Source organism: Natator depressus, chromosome 21 (assembly GCF_965152275.1).
Source record: "Natator depressus isolate rNatDep1 chromosome 21, rNatDep2.hap1, whole genome shotgun sequence".
NCBI lineage: Eukaryota > Metazoa > Chordata > Testudines > Cheloniidae > Natator > Natator depressus.
The window spans coordinates 18577234-18593435 of record NC_134254.1 but is presented as its reverse complement, the minus strand read 5'-3'; the positions used below and the strand labels follow the sequence as shown (position 1 = coordinate 18593435).

General features: G+C 48.3%; 1 protein-coding gene across 4 annotated transcripts in view; it reads right to left on the bottom strand.

The window, feature by feature from the left end:
* Window positions 1-16202, bottom strand: part of LZTR1 (leucine zipper like post translational regulator 1) — a 277700-nt gene that overhangs the window by 105956 nt on the left and 155542 nt on the right. For all 4 annotated transcript variants that reach the window (XM_074936115.1, XM_074936111.1, XM_074936112.1 and 1 more), the window contains 3 exons: window positions 13044-13154; window positions 11528-11620; window positions 8379-8474 (listed from right to left, as the gene is read on the bottom strand). In XM_074936115.1, coding sequence (XP_074792216.1) covers window positions 8379-8474; window positions 11528-11620; window positions 13044-13154 — 300 coding nt within the window. The remainder of the gene's footprint in view (window positions 1-8378; window positions 8475-11527; window positions 11621-13043; window positions 13155-16202) is intronic.

Sequence of the window (16202 nt, the reverse complement as noted above, 5' to 3'; positions counted from 1 at the left end):
TTTTTGAATCTAAGGGCAACTCAGGACCTACCCCGCCCCTTCCTCAAGGCCCTGCCCCTTCCTCAAAGCCCTGCCCCAGTCACTCCATCCCCCCCTCTCTCCGTCACTTGCTCTCCCCCACCCTCACTCACTTTCACCAGGCCGGGGCAGGGGGTTGGGGTTCAGGAGGGGGTGAGGGCTCTGGGCTGGAGTGGCTGCTTCTGGGAGTGGTGTGGGGGCGGGCTAGCCTTAGGCAGTCACACTGCTGTGCCGCTGGAGATCGCAATCAACTGGGAGATCCTCTGCGACCAACCAGATCACGATCGACTGGTTGGTGACCACTGCTCTAACCGTTTCTTTTACTTTGTTGTTTAGCCATGGTAGCACTTTTTTGGTCCTTTAAATTTTTTTTAATTTGGGGGTATACATTTAATTTAAGACTATTATGGTGTTCTAAAAATCATTCCCATACAGCTTGCAGGCATTTCACTTTTGTGACTGTACCTTTTAATTTCTGTTTAACTAGCTGACTCATTTTTGTGCCGTTCCCCTTTCTGGAGTTAAATGCTACTATGCTGGGCTTCTTTGGTATTCTCCCCACCCCCCCACCAAGGATGTTAAATTTAATTACATTTTGGTCGCTATTGCTGAGTAGTTAAACTATTTTCACCTCTTGGACCAGATCCTGTGCTCCACTTAGGCCTAAATCAAGAATTGCCTCTCCTCTTGGGGGTTCCAGGACTAGCTGCTTCAAGAAGCATGTTGATGTTGAGCAAGTAGATGCTGATGTAGAGCAGTTGCAGGTACAAACATAGATGTGCTTGGTACTATAAGTAAAGGAGGACCCGGTACCACAGGCATTAACACAGAAGAAAATAAAGGTGATTCTGGCTTTTGTAAGACCTTACGAATATGTGGTTGGCATCTTACAGTACCATGGGGCAAAAAATGGAGCCGGGGTGGAGACAGATGGAGCTGATGGTGCTGAAGTAATCAGCACTGTTGTCTCCTGTGCTGAAACACATATCGGTACTGTGGAAAATTGCCAGCACTACTTTGATGGGTCTTGCGCTTTCTCTTCTTTGGGAAGGTTCAGGGCACCGTTTCTCACCCCTGAAATGGGGTATTAACTGCCCCACTAGTGTCCTAGAGGAGGGAAGTGCAGAGGGAGGGACCTGGGCCCACCCTCTACTCCAAGTTCCAGCCCAGGGGCCCTACGGATAGCAGTAAACCGCTTGAACTGGCGGTACCTTCCCCGAGCTACTTCCCTCTCCTGCCCTTCAACTTGTGGGGCTCCCTGCCCTCCCTCTGCATAAACCAGGTGTCCCTTTACCTAGGGTCTTGGTCTTCTTAGCCCACCACAGCTCTTTTCCAAACTCTCCTCTGCTTCCCTCCAAACTGCTCTCTGCTCCAACACCAATCCACTCTGCTTCAACTCCTTTCCCTGTCTGATTGAAACACGGGGGTTTTATCAGGTGACTGGCTTCAGGTGCTGTAATTGGCTTCAGGTGCTTTAATTAATCTATAGCAAACTTTCTTCCCTCTACAGGGAATAAGGCTCCCTTCTAACACTCTCCTGCTGCCCTCTGGCCTGGGCTTTTCTTGCTTTTTGCCCCTGCTTTAGTTCCCGCCCCGACCAGGCCAGACGCTTTTTCTTCGTTTTTTTTTTTTTTTTTGCTGCCGTTCGAGTGCTGGTCGGCTGCCAGCTTGCCTGCCACCCCCCGCCCACGCCTGCCCTCGGACACTGCTATTGCTTCAGCTGCAACCCCCCGGAGGAGGGGGGAAGACTGCCGACCCACTCCCCGGAGGAGGGGAGTGGACCCCCCCCAGACCCAACCGTTTTGCTGTTTGTTTGTGGACCCGCAATTAATCGTTTTCTTATCTTTGCTTGGCATTTTTGGAATGCTCCACAAAGACCGGGAGAGAAGACAGCTGACAGAGACATCGCCCAGGGAAGCTACAAATCATCGTGGAGGGGGCCGTAAGACTGAGTAACATTTGAACTGTACTCTCGTGTGGGGGGAGTTTGACTGCCCCCGCTGGGGCATCAGCAGCCGGAGGCACTGGGGCGACTATTGCCGCTGCTACGCCCACCGCCCCCCCAGATTCTAGGAAAGCCCTAGGGGGTACTCTGTGGTTTTCCTGCAGGAGACCCATATGGATCCGACCGCCGAGGACAGCTGGCGGCTAGAGTTGGGGGGACGGGGTCTACTTCAGCCACTTCACGATCCGACAAGCTGGAGTGGCGACCCTGTTCTCCCCCAACCTACAGCCCGAGGTGCTAGGCGTCACTGAGGCCTGCCGGGCCACCTGCTGCATCTCCGAGTCCGTATGGAGGGACTCGTGGTCAACCTCGTTAACATCTATGCCCCGACAACGAGTCCAAAGCGGCCGCAATTGTATCAGCGGGTGTCCGATTTCCTCAGCATCCTAGATTATCACGAGTGCTTAGTCCTGGGAGGGGACTTTAACACCACCCTCGAGGAACAGGACTGCTCAGGGGCTGAGCTGAGCCCGGCCGCTGCGAACATTCTCCGAGAAATAGTTGAACATCACTCCCTAGTAGACGTCTGGCGTGACCACCACCCAGATGACACTTCCACGTTCACCTTTGTCCGGGTGGAGGCCCATCGGTCACACCACTCTCGGTTGGACGGTATTTATTTATCCCGTTTCCATCTTTCACAGGCCCACTCCTCCAACATTCGGACGGCCCCATTTTCCGACCATCATCTAGCCACCATAACAGCTTCCCTCCATGCAGAGAGGCCGGGGCCGGCCTATTTGGCACCTTAACAACAGCCTGTTGGAGGATGAGGGCTTCGTGACGTCCTTCCGGGAGTTTTGGCTGGCCTGGCAAGAGCAGCGGCGTGCCTTTCCCTCAGCGTGGCAATGCTGGGATCTAGGGAAGGTGCGCGCCAAGCTCTTCTGCCATGACTATACCCAGGGCACCAGCCGACGGAGAAATGCAGCGATAGAGCAGTTGGAACGGGAGGTCTTAGAGAGGGAGAGGCGTCTGGCCGCCAGCCCCGAGGACCTGTTCCTCTGCGGAGCGTGCCGGGAGAAGCAGGAGGAGCTCCGGGCCCTCAAGGACCATCGGGCCCGAGGTGCCTTTGTTCGATCCCGCATCCGCCTCCTTCGGGAGATGGATCGCGGCTGCCGTTTCTTCTATGACCTGAAGAAAACGAGGGGGGCCAAGAAACACGTCACCTGCCTTCTAGCAGAAGACGGCGCCCCCCTCACAGATCCGGTGGAGATGTGTGGGAGGGTCTGTGACTTCTACACAAGCCTTTTCTCCCCAGATCCGACCGATCCTGGTGCTTGCAGAGTGCTCTGGGAGGAACTCCCCCCGGTCAGCGTGGGCGACCGAGACAGACTAGAGCTGCCTCTCACCCTGGCCGAGTTCTCGGAAGCCCTCCGTCGCATGCCCACCAATAAATCTCCGGGCATGGACGGGCTGACCGTGGAGTTCTACCGCACGTTCTGGGACATCCTTGGTCCAGATCTAGCCACTGTCTGGGCTGAGTCTTTGCAGGTTGGGGTCCTCCCTCTTTCGTGCAGGCGAGCAGTGCTCGCCTTGTTGCCGAAGAGGGGGGACCTCCGCGATTTACGAAACTGGCGTCCCATCTCGCTCCTTAGCACGGACTACAAAATCGTAGCGAAAGCAATCTCGCTGCGGCTAGGGTCCGTGATGGAGGACGTGATCCACCCAGACCAGACCTATACTGTTCTGGGTCGCAGCATTTTTGACAACCTATTTCTAGTCCGAGATCTTTTGGAACTCGGGCGCAAAGACGGTCTGTCGTTCGCCCTCCTGTCTCTTGATCAGGAGAAGGCGTTCGATAGAGTGGACCATGGGTACCTCCTGGGCACTCTGCAGGCGTTTGGATTCGGACCTCAGTTTGTGAGTTTTCTCCAGGTGCTGTACGCTTCCGCAGAGTGTCTGGTTAGGCTCAACTGGACCCTGACTGAACCAGTCAGCTTCGGGCGAGGAGTACGGCAGGGGTGCCCCCTCTCGGGCCAGCTGTATGCTCTGGCAATTGAGCCCTTCCTCTGTCTCCTCCGCAGGAGGTTGATTGGGTTGGTGCTGCGGGAGCCAGAGCTGCGGCTGGTCCTGTCGGCGTACGCCGATGACGTGCTCCTCGTGGTCCAGGACCCGGGCGACTTGGCGCAGGTGGAGGCTTGCCAGGCCATCTATTCGGCAGCCTCCTCCGCCTGAGTCAACTAGGTCAAGAGCTCTGGCTTGGCAGTGGGGGACTGGCAGCAGGTGAGCTTCCTCCCACCTGCGCTTCAGACCATCCGGTGGAGCGCGGGTCCGCTGCTCTACATAGGCGTTTACCTTTCTGCCACGCACCCTTCTCCACCAGAGAACTGGCAAAATTTAGAAGGCGGGGTGATAGAGTGGCTCCGGAAATGGACGAGGCTACTCCGATGTCTCTCCCTCCGAGGGAGAGCACTGGTGCTTAACCAACCAGTCCTGTCCACGCTCTGGTACCGGCTCAACACCCTGGTCCCGGCCCCGGGTTTCCTGACCAACCTCCGGACATCGATTCTGGAGTTCTTTTGGTCAGGAATGCACTGGGCCCCTGTTGGGGTTCTTCATCTACCCCTGAAGGAAGGAGGGCAGGGCCTGAAGTGTCTGCACACTCAGGTCCATGTCTTCCGCCTACAGGCCCTGCAGAGGCTCCTTTATAGTGCAGGTAGTTCGACGTGCAGCATATTGGCGCACGCCTTCCTGCGCCGCTTCCAAAGGCTCCGATACGACTGGCAGCTCTTTTATCTTTGTCTGAGAGGTTTTCCACGAGACCTCTCCGGGCTGCTGGTCTTCTACCAGGACCTCCTCCGGACCTGGAAACTGTTTTCAATGACCAGGTCCGTGGCGGCCACCGTGGGGGCAGATCTCCTCGCGGAGCCCCTGCTACACAACCCACAGCTCTGTGTGCAGGCGGCGGAGTCCCCCTCGGTGCACCAGAGTTTGGTCCTGGCGGAAGTCACGCGAGTCGGAGACCTCCTGGACTATGACCGGAGAGACTGGCTGGATCCCCTGACACCCACTCGGAGCATGGGGCTCTCCAGACCTCGTACCCCCCGGCGCGTACTTCAGGAGGTGAAGGCCGCCTTGACGCCCGCTGCTCGGGCTTATCTCAACCGAGCCCTGCGCGAGGGCGCACCCCGCCCACCCTCTACCCCAGGCCCGCCGGACCTTTCAATTGGGCCCCTACCCCATAGATCCCAACAAACCCCTCACCCTTTCACTGTGAGCCGGCTGCATGAAAACTGCAGCCGGTCAGCTTCCAAATTGCGCCACAGAAATATCTATACACACTCACGCTTCACACCCACACCCTGGTGTCCCGCTCTGATACAAAGTGGCGGGACCTCCTGCCACCTTTGGAGGGTGAGCAACCCCGGTGGGCGAGCCTGTATTCCACCTTGGTCCCGAGGCCCGTCGAGGATATTAGTTGGCAGCTCCTTCACGGATCTGTGAGCGTGGTGTTTTTGACACGGTTCACCCCCATCCCGGATACTTGCCCTTTTTGCAATGTGAGGGAAACCCTGGCGCATGTATATTTAGAGTGTGCCAGGCTGCAGCCCCTTTTCCGGCTCCTCACGAATATTTTATTATGCTTTTGGCTACACTTTTCCCCTCACCTTTTTATCTACACACTCCCCATCCGTGGCCCCACAAAATCGCGAGATTTCCTGGTTAACCTCCTCCTAGCCCTAGCTAAAATAGCCATTTATAAAACCAGAGAGAGGAGGTTAGCTAATGAAGCGTCCTGCGATTGTACGGCCGTTTTCCGAGGAGCGTACCTGGATGGGAGTAAAGGTATTCGTGCCCCTTAGTTGGGACAAAGTACTTACGCTCTGCCTGTTTGGAAATGGGGGGCAGAGAGGAGGGGTTTTCCAGAAGGCGCTGGATATCTTCAATACCCCTTTGTGAAGGGGAAGGGCCACCCTAGCAGGGGCTGTGAAGGAGAGGATGCCAAACAGGAAGTCCGCTTGCTCCTCCAACTCCTCTGTGTGCAGGCCAAGGTTTGGCGCATCCCTCTTTAACAACTCCTGGTGTTCCTTAGTGTCACCTGGAGGAACCAGGTGAGGGGGCTCCATGATGGCCTCGTCCAATGAGAACGAGGAAGAGGCCAGTACCATGGGTTTCACAACAACCACTGGTGGGCCAGCAGGCTGTTCCCCTTGGTCCACATGGACTTGTGGGGGTCTCATGTCCTAAGTGATATTCTGAGTTACTACTTTCCAAAATACAGTCTCCATGAATGTAAGTGTGACCTATTAAAATACATCTTGTTTGACTGTACCCAGTATACTAAGCAATCCAGGTCTCTCTGTAGAACTGACCTGTCCCTATCATTACCATTTCACCAGTCACTGTCACTTTACTAGGAATTATTCTATATTTTCATGCAGATCATCGATAAAGATATTGAATAGTATCTGCCCAAAAAATGATCCCTAAGGGACCCCACTAGAAACAACCCTAATGGTGATTCCTCATTAACAACTACTTTGAGATCTATCAGTTAACCATTTTGTAATCTACTTAACGTGCGATACACTGACTGTGTATCATGCTAACTCCTAAAGCCCTTGTGCATATATCTCCCTTCTCCTGTCTCATATACCCTGGAGAACCTTGCCATGGGCAGAGAGGAGAGGACTGCTGCTCCTTGGCATCTCTTTTCCCGCCCCCACTTCATAGTGTAATGGGAAGCCCGCAGGAGTAGAAGAGACTAGAGTTTGTTGCTAGCTGCAGAGTTGGTGCAGCAGGTCAGCTTTCTGCCAGTCCTGGGGGTTCAGAGGAAAGAACCATACAGAGTGGTGGGAACTGGTTTGTGGAAACTGTGTGAAAGGGAGTTGGGCCTCCCCAGCTATACCTACTGATGACCTTGCAGACAGGACTATTTTAAATGCCTGGGAGGTGTTTAGGTACAAGGAGACTGAGGCTATGTAAAAAGAGATGGAACCTGAATCTCTCCCTTCACCCAGACCTCCTCCCTTCTCTTTTCCCTCTACTAGCTCCAATACTCAGCTTCACGGTCTTCCTGCTCTGCAGTCTCTATCTCTCTATCCCTCTTTGGATGTAGGAACTCTCCCCTCCCTTCTGTGTCTCCTAGGCTCTTTCCCTACTTCCTTACTTCTTACCCCAACTCTCCTGGGAACCCTCTTCTCTTCCCTCGAGTAATCCCCACTACCGTGTCCCCCTTTATTAAAATCCCTCCATCACTCCCCTGCAGGTCCTCCTCTTCTCTCCGTCTTCCCTGGAGTCACTGCCAACAGTTCTGGGATTCTCAGGGTCTTTTCCACCTCCCACTGGAGTCTCTCCCCAAATTACAGGGGTTTACCTACTCTTCCCTAGGGTAACCCCTCCCAACCCGGGGCCCCAGCCTTTGGTGTCTCTTCCTCTTTTCTCCTTCACCCTTCAGATCCTCCCTCTTCTTTGGGCTCTCTCTGACTTTAACCCTACCTGAAGTCAATTTAGCAACTCTTATCCCCTCATCCATGATCTCAGCCTTCCCCTTCCTTCCCCATTACTCTGCTTTCAGCCCACTGCATTCCTATCATCTTTCTGCCCGCACTGCTTGCAGGGCCTTATGCCCCTTGATCATCAGCTCCTTCTGCTCCCTTACCTCTGCTCTATCTCCTCTGCCCCTCTCCACACGCTTCTTTGGCTCCCTTCCCCATGCTCCCCAGACTCCTCCTGCAGTTCTGCCTCGGTGGACCTCTGCTCTGGATCTTGTTCTCCCTAGTGATGTCTCCAGCAGACAGCAACGGCAGAGGCTGAACGGAGACTGCTGCCTTGCAGGGGACACAGCCCCACAGCAGCCACTGCTGGCAGGATGGCAGAAGTGCAGGGATTTTCTCTCAACACCCTGTTCAGTACTGGGAGCTCTGGCTGAGACAGCTATAAATAGCAAGTGAGAAGGCAGCACCCCTTAGTGCCTCCTCTTGGCGACAGGCCTGCTCTAAAACAGCTTTACACCTTCCTTAATCCTGGGTTGTCTGGGGGCCACTTTGGCTCCCCACAGGTTAAATCAGCCTCAGGGATGTTCCAACTTGCACCGGCTAAAAAGCCTGATAGGAACCACTAAGGCAGTACAGGATCAGTGGAGTACATCACACATCAGCCCCTTCCCATCATGCCCTTTGCCTGCTTCAACACACACCCAATGCCTTTTGTTGAGGGAATCCTGCAGACTGGTTAAGACCAGTCTAAAACTCCTTGCACTGCTCTATTGGCCCTACAAGTCTATATCACTGATAGGAAATCTCAGTCTATTTTCAATCTTTTTTTATCATTCTTTGTCTGCCGACTAATTGTTTCCAAACTTGGTCAGTTTAAGTATCAACTCACCGTAAGACTATTTCTGTGAAATACTTGCCTGTTTCAATCTCTCCCTTGCCTGTATAATTTTCTTCCTTAGCCACTTACAGCGAGCTGTGACAATGGCTGCATGTCCCCGGACTCGGTCTTCCTTCTGTCAGTAATGAGTGTGAAAGAAGAACATGTTATACGTGGACTCACAGACAATATCATCCTGGAAGACAGTGGGAGTGGAGGGTCCTTCATGCCTTCCAGGTTTGGGTCCAAGGTATGATGATTTTACTTTAACTATTAGAACATACTGTGATAGCAAACAGACAGCACATAAATACCCACTGTACACACCGTGGGCAAAATTCCACCCTCTCTTCCTCCAAAACACTTAGTAAAATTCGTTGAGGAGATTCTTTCACCATAAGCCCTGAGGAGAAGGGTGATAACTATGTTCAGTGACCACGGGATCCTGTAGTTATATGTGATGCCCAGAGTCTTTTTCTTTTCAAAATAAGAGTAACATTTGTTTGCTGCTACTCTTAATATTTGGACCAATTTAATGGCACTCTGTGAATCCTCTGCAAAGGCTTTTATAGGAATGCACTTTGTGGTCTTTTCAAGTGCTTCTAGCTTTCTGAAAAAGTTATTCTTGAGCTCAAATTTCTCATGCTTGTTCTCAGCCAAAAAGTGAAGGTTTTTTCTTTCATGTTTGGTCTTTGTTTTAATTATTGGAGAAAGAACGAAGTTGTTTTTTCCCATAATTTAAAACATTTTTCATATTTTTTATTTCAATAATTAAAAAATGGCTTTTAGGAAACGTGAGGCATGATACTGCAAACTGTTGACCATTATCTTTCAGGAGGTATTCACTAGCTTTGAAGTAGGAGTTCTTAAATATCACTTTTCACAATATAGCTACAGTTATCATATCTATCTTAGGTTTTTACATAGCACTTTCTCTCTCAAAATGGCTCCGTGGGATTCCATATTCGTGTCTCAATGACTTATACATTCTAAGTTTACAGGTTCTCTTCCCCTGACAGTCTGCAAATTTACCTGGAATACCGTACACTTACTGAAGCAGAATCACATTATCTTCCCGATTGATGACCCCTTGTGCTCTAGTTTTGTGGGTTGGCTGGCATAGCCACTGTACAGTTATTTCTTTTACAACAAATATGCTGTGAATATGCAAATATCTCTTCTGTGCTGGTCACTGTAGCTATGTCTACATTGCACACCACTTTTGGCAGCATGTAGTGTACACACAGCTACATGCCGCAGTGAAAAGCACATCGCATCCACTCTGTAGTGTGTAGCTAAACGTATCAGTGAAAGGCTCTGGCAGAGGCAAGGCTGCAGGGAAAAGCTCTGGTAGAGGCAAGACAGCGGGGAAAGGCTCAGCCTCTTCCCACTACCTCTCCTCTGCCAGAGCCTTTCCCTGCTATTGGAGCCTATGTCATGGCCAGGTTCTGGGCGCCAGACCACAATCATGAGACAGAACATAACATAAGAACATAAGACTGGCTATACTGTGTCAGACCAAAGGTCCATCAAGCCCAGTATCCTCTCCTCTGACAGTGGCCAACGGCAGGTGCTCCAAAGGGAATGAACAGACAGGTTATCATCAAGTGATCCATTCCCTGTCACCCAGTGCTGGCAATCAGAGGCTAGGAACACCATTCCTGCCCATCCAGGCTAATAGCCATTGATGGACCTAACTTCCACGAATCTATCTAGCTCCCTTTTGAACCCCATTATAGTACTGGCCTTCACAACACCTTCTAGCAAGGAGTTCCAGAGGTTGACAGTGCGTTGCGTGAAAAAATACTTTCTTGTGTTTGTTTTAAACCTGCTATCTATTAATTTCACTTGGTGGCCCCTTGTTCTTCTATTATGAGAAGGAGTAAATAACACTTCTTTATTTACTTTCTCTAGACCACTCATGATTTTATAGAATCATAGAATATCAGGGTTGGAAGGGACCTCAGGAGGTCATCTAGTCCAACCCCCTGCTCAAAGCAGGACCAATCCCCAACTAAAACATCCCAGACAGGGCTCTGTCAAGCCTGATGTTGAAAACCTCTAAGGAAGGAGATTCCACCACTTCCCTAGGTAACCCATTCCAGTGCTTCACCACCCTCCTAGTGAAAAAGTTTTTCCTAATATCCAACCTAAACCTCCCCCACTGCAACTTGAGACCATTACTCCTTGTCCTGTCATCTGCCACCACTGAGAACAGTCTAGATCCACCCTCTTTGGAACCCCCTTTCAGGTAGTTGAAAGCAGCTGTCAAATCCCCCCTCATTCGTCTCTTCTGCAGACTAAATAACCGCAGTTCCCTCAACCTCTCCTCGTAAGTCATGTGCTCCAGCCCCCTAATCATTTTTGTTGCCCTTCACTGGACTCTTTCCAATTTTTTCACATCCTTCTTGTAGTGTGGGGCCCAAAACTGGATTCATAGAGATTCTACGGCACAGTCTGGTTCATTTAAGATTTTTACTTCATTTGATTCATTTTACTTCATTTGGTTCTATGCTTTCTTTCACATATAGTGCCACTCTCCAACCACCACGACCTGTGCTGTCCTTGCGATATATTTTGTACCCTGGTATTACTGTGTCCCATTGATTATCCTCATTCCACCAAGTTTCTGTGATGCCTATTATATCAATATCCTCCTTTAATACAAAGCACTCTAGTTCACCCATCTTTTATTATTTAGACCTCTAGCATTTGTATATAAGCACTTTAAAAACTTGGCACTTTTTAGCTGTCTGCCATTACATGATGGTCTGCAGAAGAGAAGAACACAGCTCACAGGACCCTTGATCCTCTATATTGTAGCTGGATTTTAAAAGGATTGGATAATTTTATAATCAATAACATGTAGTGGTGTGCCAAACAGAGCTAACCATCCTAGCTCTTGCTTTCACAGGTGTCAGGGAGGAATCTCCCACCAGTCTCCAGCCTGGTTCAAATATGCATGTACTTTACGAAAATTCCTTAATTCTCTGTGTCTCATTACCAAGCACCATAATTGACAAATACAACTGAAGTACAGAAGTCTCCCTACAGATTCTTGTAAGTGATACAGAAATAATTGTCTTAGCATACAGCTGTAGAAGATGGTTTACCTTCATCTTTATGGCCACGAATGACAGACTGCTTCTCTCAAACTCAAGTATCATTTTCACTAGATTATATACCCACCTCTCCCAGAACAAATTCCAAGTCGCTGAACTGCCTGTTTTCCCACAGTCTTCCATAATCTTCATGTAAAGTGCATTTTGGGTAACAAGAAAACTGAAATAAAAAAGATTTTACACCTGTTATAGTTTATTTCAGTTTATCATGGGGGCACGCCAACAGCACCATTGCTAAGATTGCCACTGGATTTCCACGTTGACGACATCTTAACCTACTGCTCAAAAAACAAACTGCAGAATGTCCTGATCAATTATATACACCAATGTACCCTCATGCATGGTAGTGACTTTGTGAAGGAGGGAGTTGGGTGGGCATCTGTTGTAGGAGGCAGGAAATATATGTCCCCAAAACCCACAGGTTTCAAAATTTCAGTGCCAGGAGTATCACCAGTTTTCAGAACCAATTTGCAGAAGATAAGAATGAGGGGGGGATTTGATAGCTGCTTTCAACTACCTGAAAGGGGGTTCCAAAGAGGATGGATCTAGATTATTCTCAGTTGTAGCAGATGACAGAACAAGGAATAATGGTCTCAAGTTGCAGGGGGTTGGACCAGATGGTCCCTTCCAACCCTGATATTCTATGATTCTATGATACATAGACAGCGTCAGTGCCAGTAATCAGTGCCAGTAACCACTTTGGTGCAGAACACTTCTGAAAATGTCACGACTTTAAAAATCCCAAGAATGAGGGTTTTTTATAGTAACAAGATGCCGCTCTGCCAACTTGTGCATGCAGATTGTGCATGCATACACATGCTTTTTCTGCCAGGAGGGACCACAATATATCACATACATACTTACACAGAAGAGAGTATCAGTAAGGGAACTAGCTACCTTCTGGGGTTTGCTGGCATGACAGGTAATACCAGGGAACACCAGAAGACAAAAGGGAAGCTGGGAGGGCCACACTCCAGAATGGGGATGCTTCTCTATAGCCCCTGCAGCTGTGGTGCTGCCTGCCTGCCCTCCTCCATGTTCCCTGTTGTGGCTTTAGTTTTAACCCTACCATGTAGGTGGCTGTGGGAGGTCTAGGAGCATGCTCTGTGCAGTTGGCATGTAGGAATTCCATGGGGGTGGAGCACGCTCAGCAGCTGGGCCAAAGCACGCATAATGCACATGGATGATCAGTGGGATCAGACTATGCTTAATATAGATGGAATGGTTTGGAGATTTTAGCAGCAAACTTCTAACAAAGCTGAGCATGTGAAAATAGTAATCTTTAGAGGCCTATAACCCAGTCAAACCATCCTCCTGACAAATTTCAAGTGCCTGCTCCAAAGCATGGAGGTGCTAGAGATCCTAGAAGAAATGGTTATAAAAAATGTTTCACATTGGAAAAAAGTGTCTGAACTGCTTTTGATGAAATCTTTAAAAAAATCAGCCTGAGGCAGAGACTAAGCTTAGAAAATTTCAGCCTGAACAGTTAAAGTTTAGGAACAATTAAGCAACTGAAAACATAAGCTTATAATGGATAATAATAGGCATGCTCCATAACTCCATGAATCAGGTTAACAAATTACCTGGAATCTGTACATTTCTCCACTTCTAATGTTATTGTCCACTGTCCCACCAAAGATGTACATGGCGTCTGAGATGACAGCTGCAGCATGGAAGAGTCTCCCACTTGGCAGCTAGGAAAACAAGCACAAAAATGTTGAGGACTATTTAAGAGGTACCTTTGCAAACAAGAATTTGTCTGGGAAAAAGCAAAAATGAGAAAGGAAAAACAATATAATGTAAATGAATTAGCAACAAATGGCAGGCCCATCTGACAGATTTTAGGATTGCCTTGTTACCTCTACATCCTCCCTTCCTGCCACTTTTAATGGCGCCCTTTTTGGTAAACTTTTAAAATTAATAGTATTTTACATATGCAGGGATGTATGTATTCTGTAGGTAAGAATGTTCTGCAGAATACTCCTGTTGCCAAGAAACTTTGCTTCAGAGCTAAGTTTCATTTTAAAAAACAAAGTACATTTCCATCCCTTATAGGTACAGATAAATCTTCCAAATGCGAACAAAATATGAACTGAGTGTTTATTCTGCAAACTGACAGCTTGAAATAAAGGTGTAAACTGACCCATTTATGTCAGTGGGTGTTAACGCTGAACCCTAATTGTGAAAATTTAAATGCAAACACTAACTCTTTCAAAGTTGGTCATTGTAGCAGAATCATTCCGCTAATGTGACTGATCAAGTGATGCTGGGCGCAAAGATGGATACTGTAAATAGGAGACAGTGGAGCAGCTGGTTGCTGAGAAGGAGGGTGATGGGGAAAGAAGCCCATCTTCCCCCTTCTCCAAAATGTCCAAGAGAATGACTGTGTCCAAGAGAATGTATCTATCCCTCATTGACTGTTGGTCAAATCACATCCTATAGCTCCTGGGTTTCAACAACATCCAGCTGCTCCCCAAACTGCTATAATTCATAGGCTCTCTATGGACAGAAGGGATCACTATGGTCATCTAAGGTTTCAGAGTAACAGCCGTGTTAGTCTGTATTCGCAAAAAGAAAAGGAGTACTTGTGGCACCTTAGAGATTAACCAATTTATTTGAGCATAAGCTTTCGTGAGCTACAGCTCACTTCATCGGATGCATACTGTGGAAAGTGTAGAAGATCTTTTTATATACACACAAAGCATGAAAAAATACCTCCTCCTACCCCACTCTCCTGCTGCTAATAGCTTATCTAAAGTGACCACTCTCCTTACAATGTGTATGATAATCAAGGTGGGCCATTTCCAGCACAAATCCAGGGTTTAACAAGAACGTCTGGGGAGGGCGGGGGGAGTAGGAAAAAACAAGGGGAAATAGGTTACCTTGCATAATGACTTAGCCACTCCCAGTCTCTATTTAAGCCTAAGTTAATTGTATCCAATTTGCAAATGAATTCCAATTCAACAGTTTCTCCCTGGAGTCTGGATTTGAAGTTTTTTTGTTGTAATATCACAACTTTCATGTCTGTAATCGCGTGACCAGAGAGATTGAAGTGTTCTCCGACTGGTTTATGAATGTTATAATTCTTGACATCTGATTTGTGTCCATTTATTCTTTTACGTAGAGACTGTCCAGTTTGACCAATGTACATGGCAGAGGGGCATTGCTGGCACATGATGGCATATATCACATTGGTGGATGTGCAGGTGAACGAGCCTCTGATAGTGTGGCTGATGTTATTAGGCCCTGTGATGGTGTCCCCTGAATAGATATGTGGGCACAGTTGGCAACGGGCTTTGTTGCAAGGATAGGTTCCTGGGTTAGTGGTTCTGTTGTGTGGTATGTGGTTGCTGGTGAGTATTTGCTTCAGGTTGGGGGGCTGTCTGTAGGCAAGGACTGGCTCGTCTCCCAAGATTTGTGAGAGTGTTGGGTCATCCTTCAGGATAGGTTGTAGATCCTTAATAATGCATTGGAGGGGTTTTAGTTGGGGGCTGAAGGTGACGGCTAGTGGCGTTCTGTTATTTTCTTTGTTAGGCCTGTCCTGTGGTAGGAGACTTTTGGGAACTCTTCTGGCTCTATCAATCTGTTTCTTCACTTCTGCAGGCTGTAAGCCTGTGACCAGAAAGAAGCAGATAAAAGCAATGCCTTAAACAGCCTGATGCTGGTACAAGTTGCCAGGTCTTGGAGTGTCCGATCAGACTGTGTACTGGACCTCTGGTTCTCCAGCACTGAAGTTGTAAATGTGAGTCAACCCCAGAGACAGAAGCTGCATTTTCTATCTTTCTTGTTCTTTTCTCTCCCCTTTTGTCTTGTTTTGTCTTCAAGGAAAATGGGATCAGACTTTAAAAACAACACCTCCAGTCCATCTCAATTAACTTTTCTCTTTTCCCCAAAAAAGAACAGTTATTGTCATCTTTAATATCTCTAAAACTCTGTCAAACAGGGGGTTTGTCCTTCTAAAGACTCTCTGCAGCTAAAGCGAAAGGAAATAAGGGATATTGCTAAAATAAAAGCCTTGCTGACATAGCCCTGTTTGTTACAGAATTAAGATAAACTTCACTGAATTAGGTTTAATACCTTTAATGTACCTTTGGGGTACATCGGATTAAAAATGCAATTGTGCTATGTGTTACTGTGAGATTGTATGTAATGCTTCTCAGGGGAGACAGATGCTAGTGTTATTCTTCTGGTTATCAACTCTGGAGAGGTTTGCATAGACTAGTTTACACTGAATTTTCCTAGGACAAACAGACAAAGGAAGGAATGTGGATCGACAGCCTGATTTTAAACAGGCTCAGAGCATTCTTCCTGATCTAGGAAATGGGCAGGAGCTCTGGTCCACACAAAGCCCCAATCCTTAGGGAAGGATTGGAAGGAGTGTTAGGAAAATGTAATGTAAATACGGTAAAGAGTAAACAATAATAATCTTGCTTCTAGCCTTGCTTTTAATTTAAACAGACTGTATAAGCAAGCAGAAAATGTAAGTAAAAGCACAAGGCTGCACCACCTCTCCCCCCCCAAGCTAATAGCCTTGTCTTTCAGTAACAAGAGAAGATAAGTTTCAGAGTAGCAGCCCTGTTAGTCTGTATCTACAAGAAGAAAAGGAGTACTTGTGGCACCTTAGAGACTAACAAATTTATTTGAGCATGAGCTTTCGTGAGCTACAGCTCACTTCATCGGATGCATTCAGTGGAAAATACAGTGGGGAGATTTATATACACAAAGAACATCGAAACAATGGA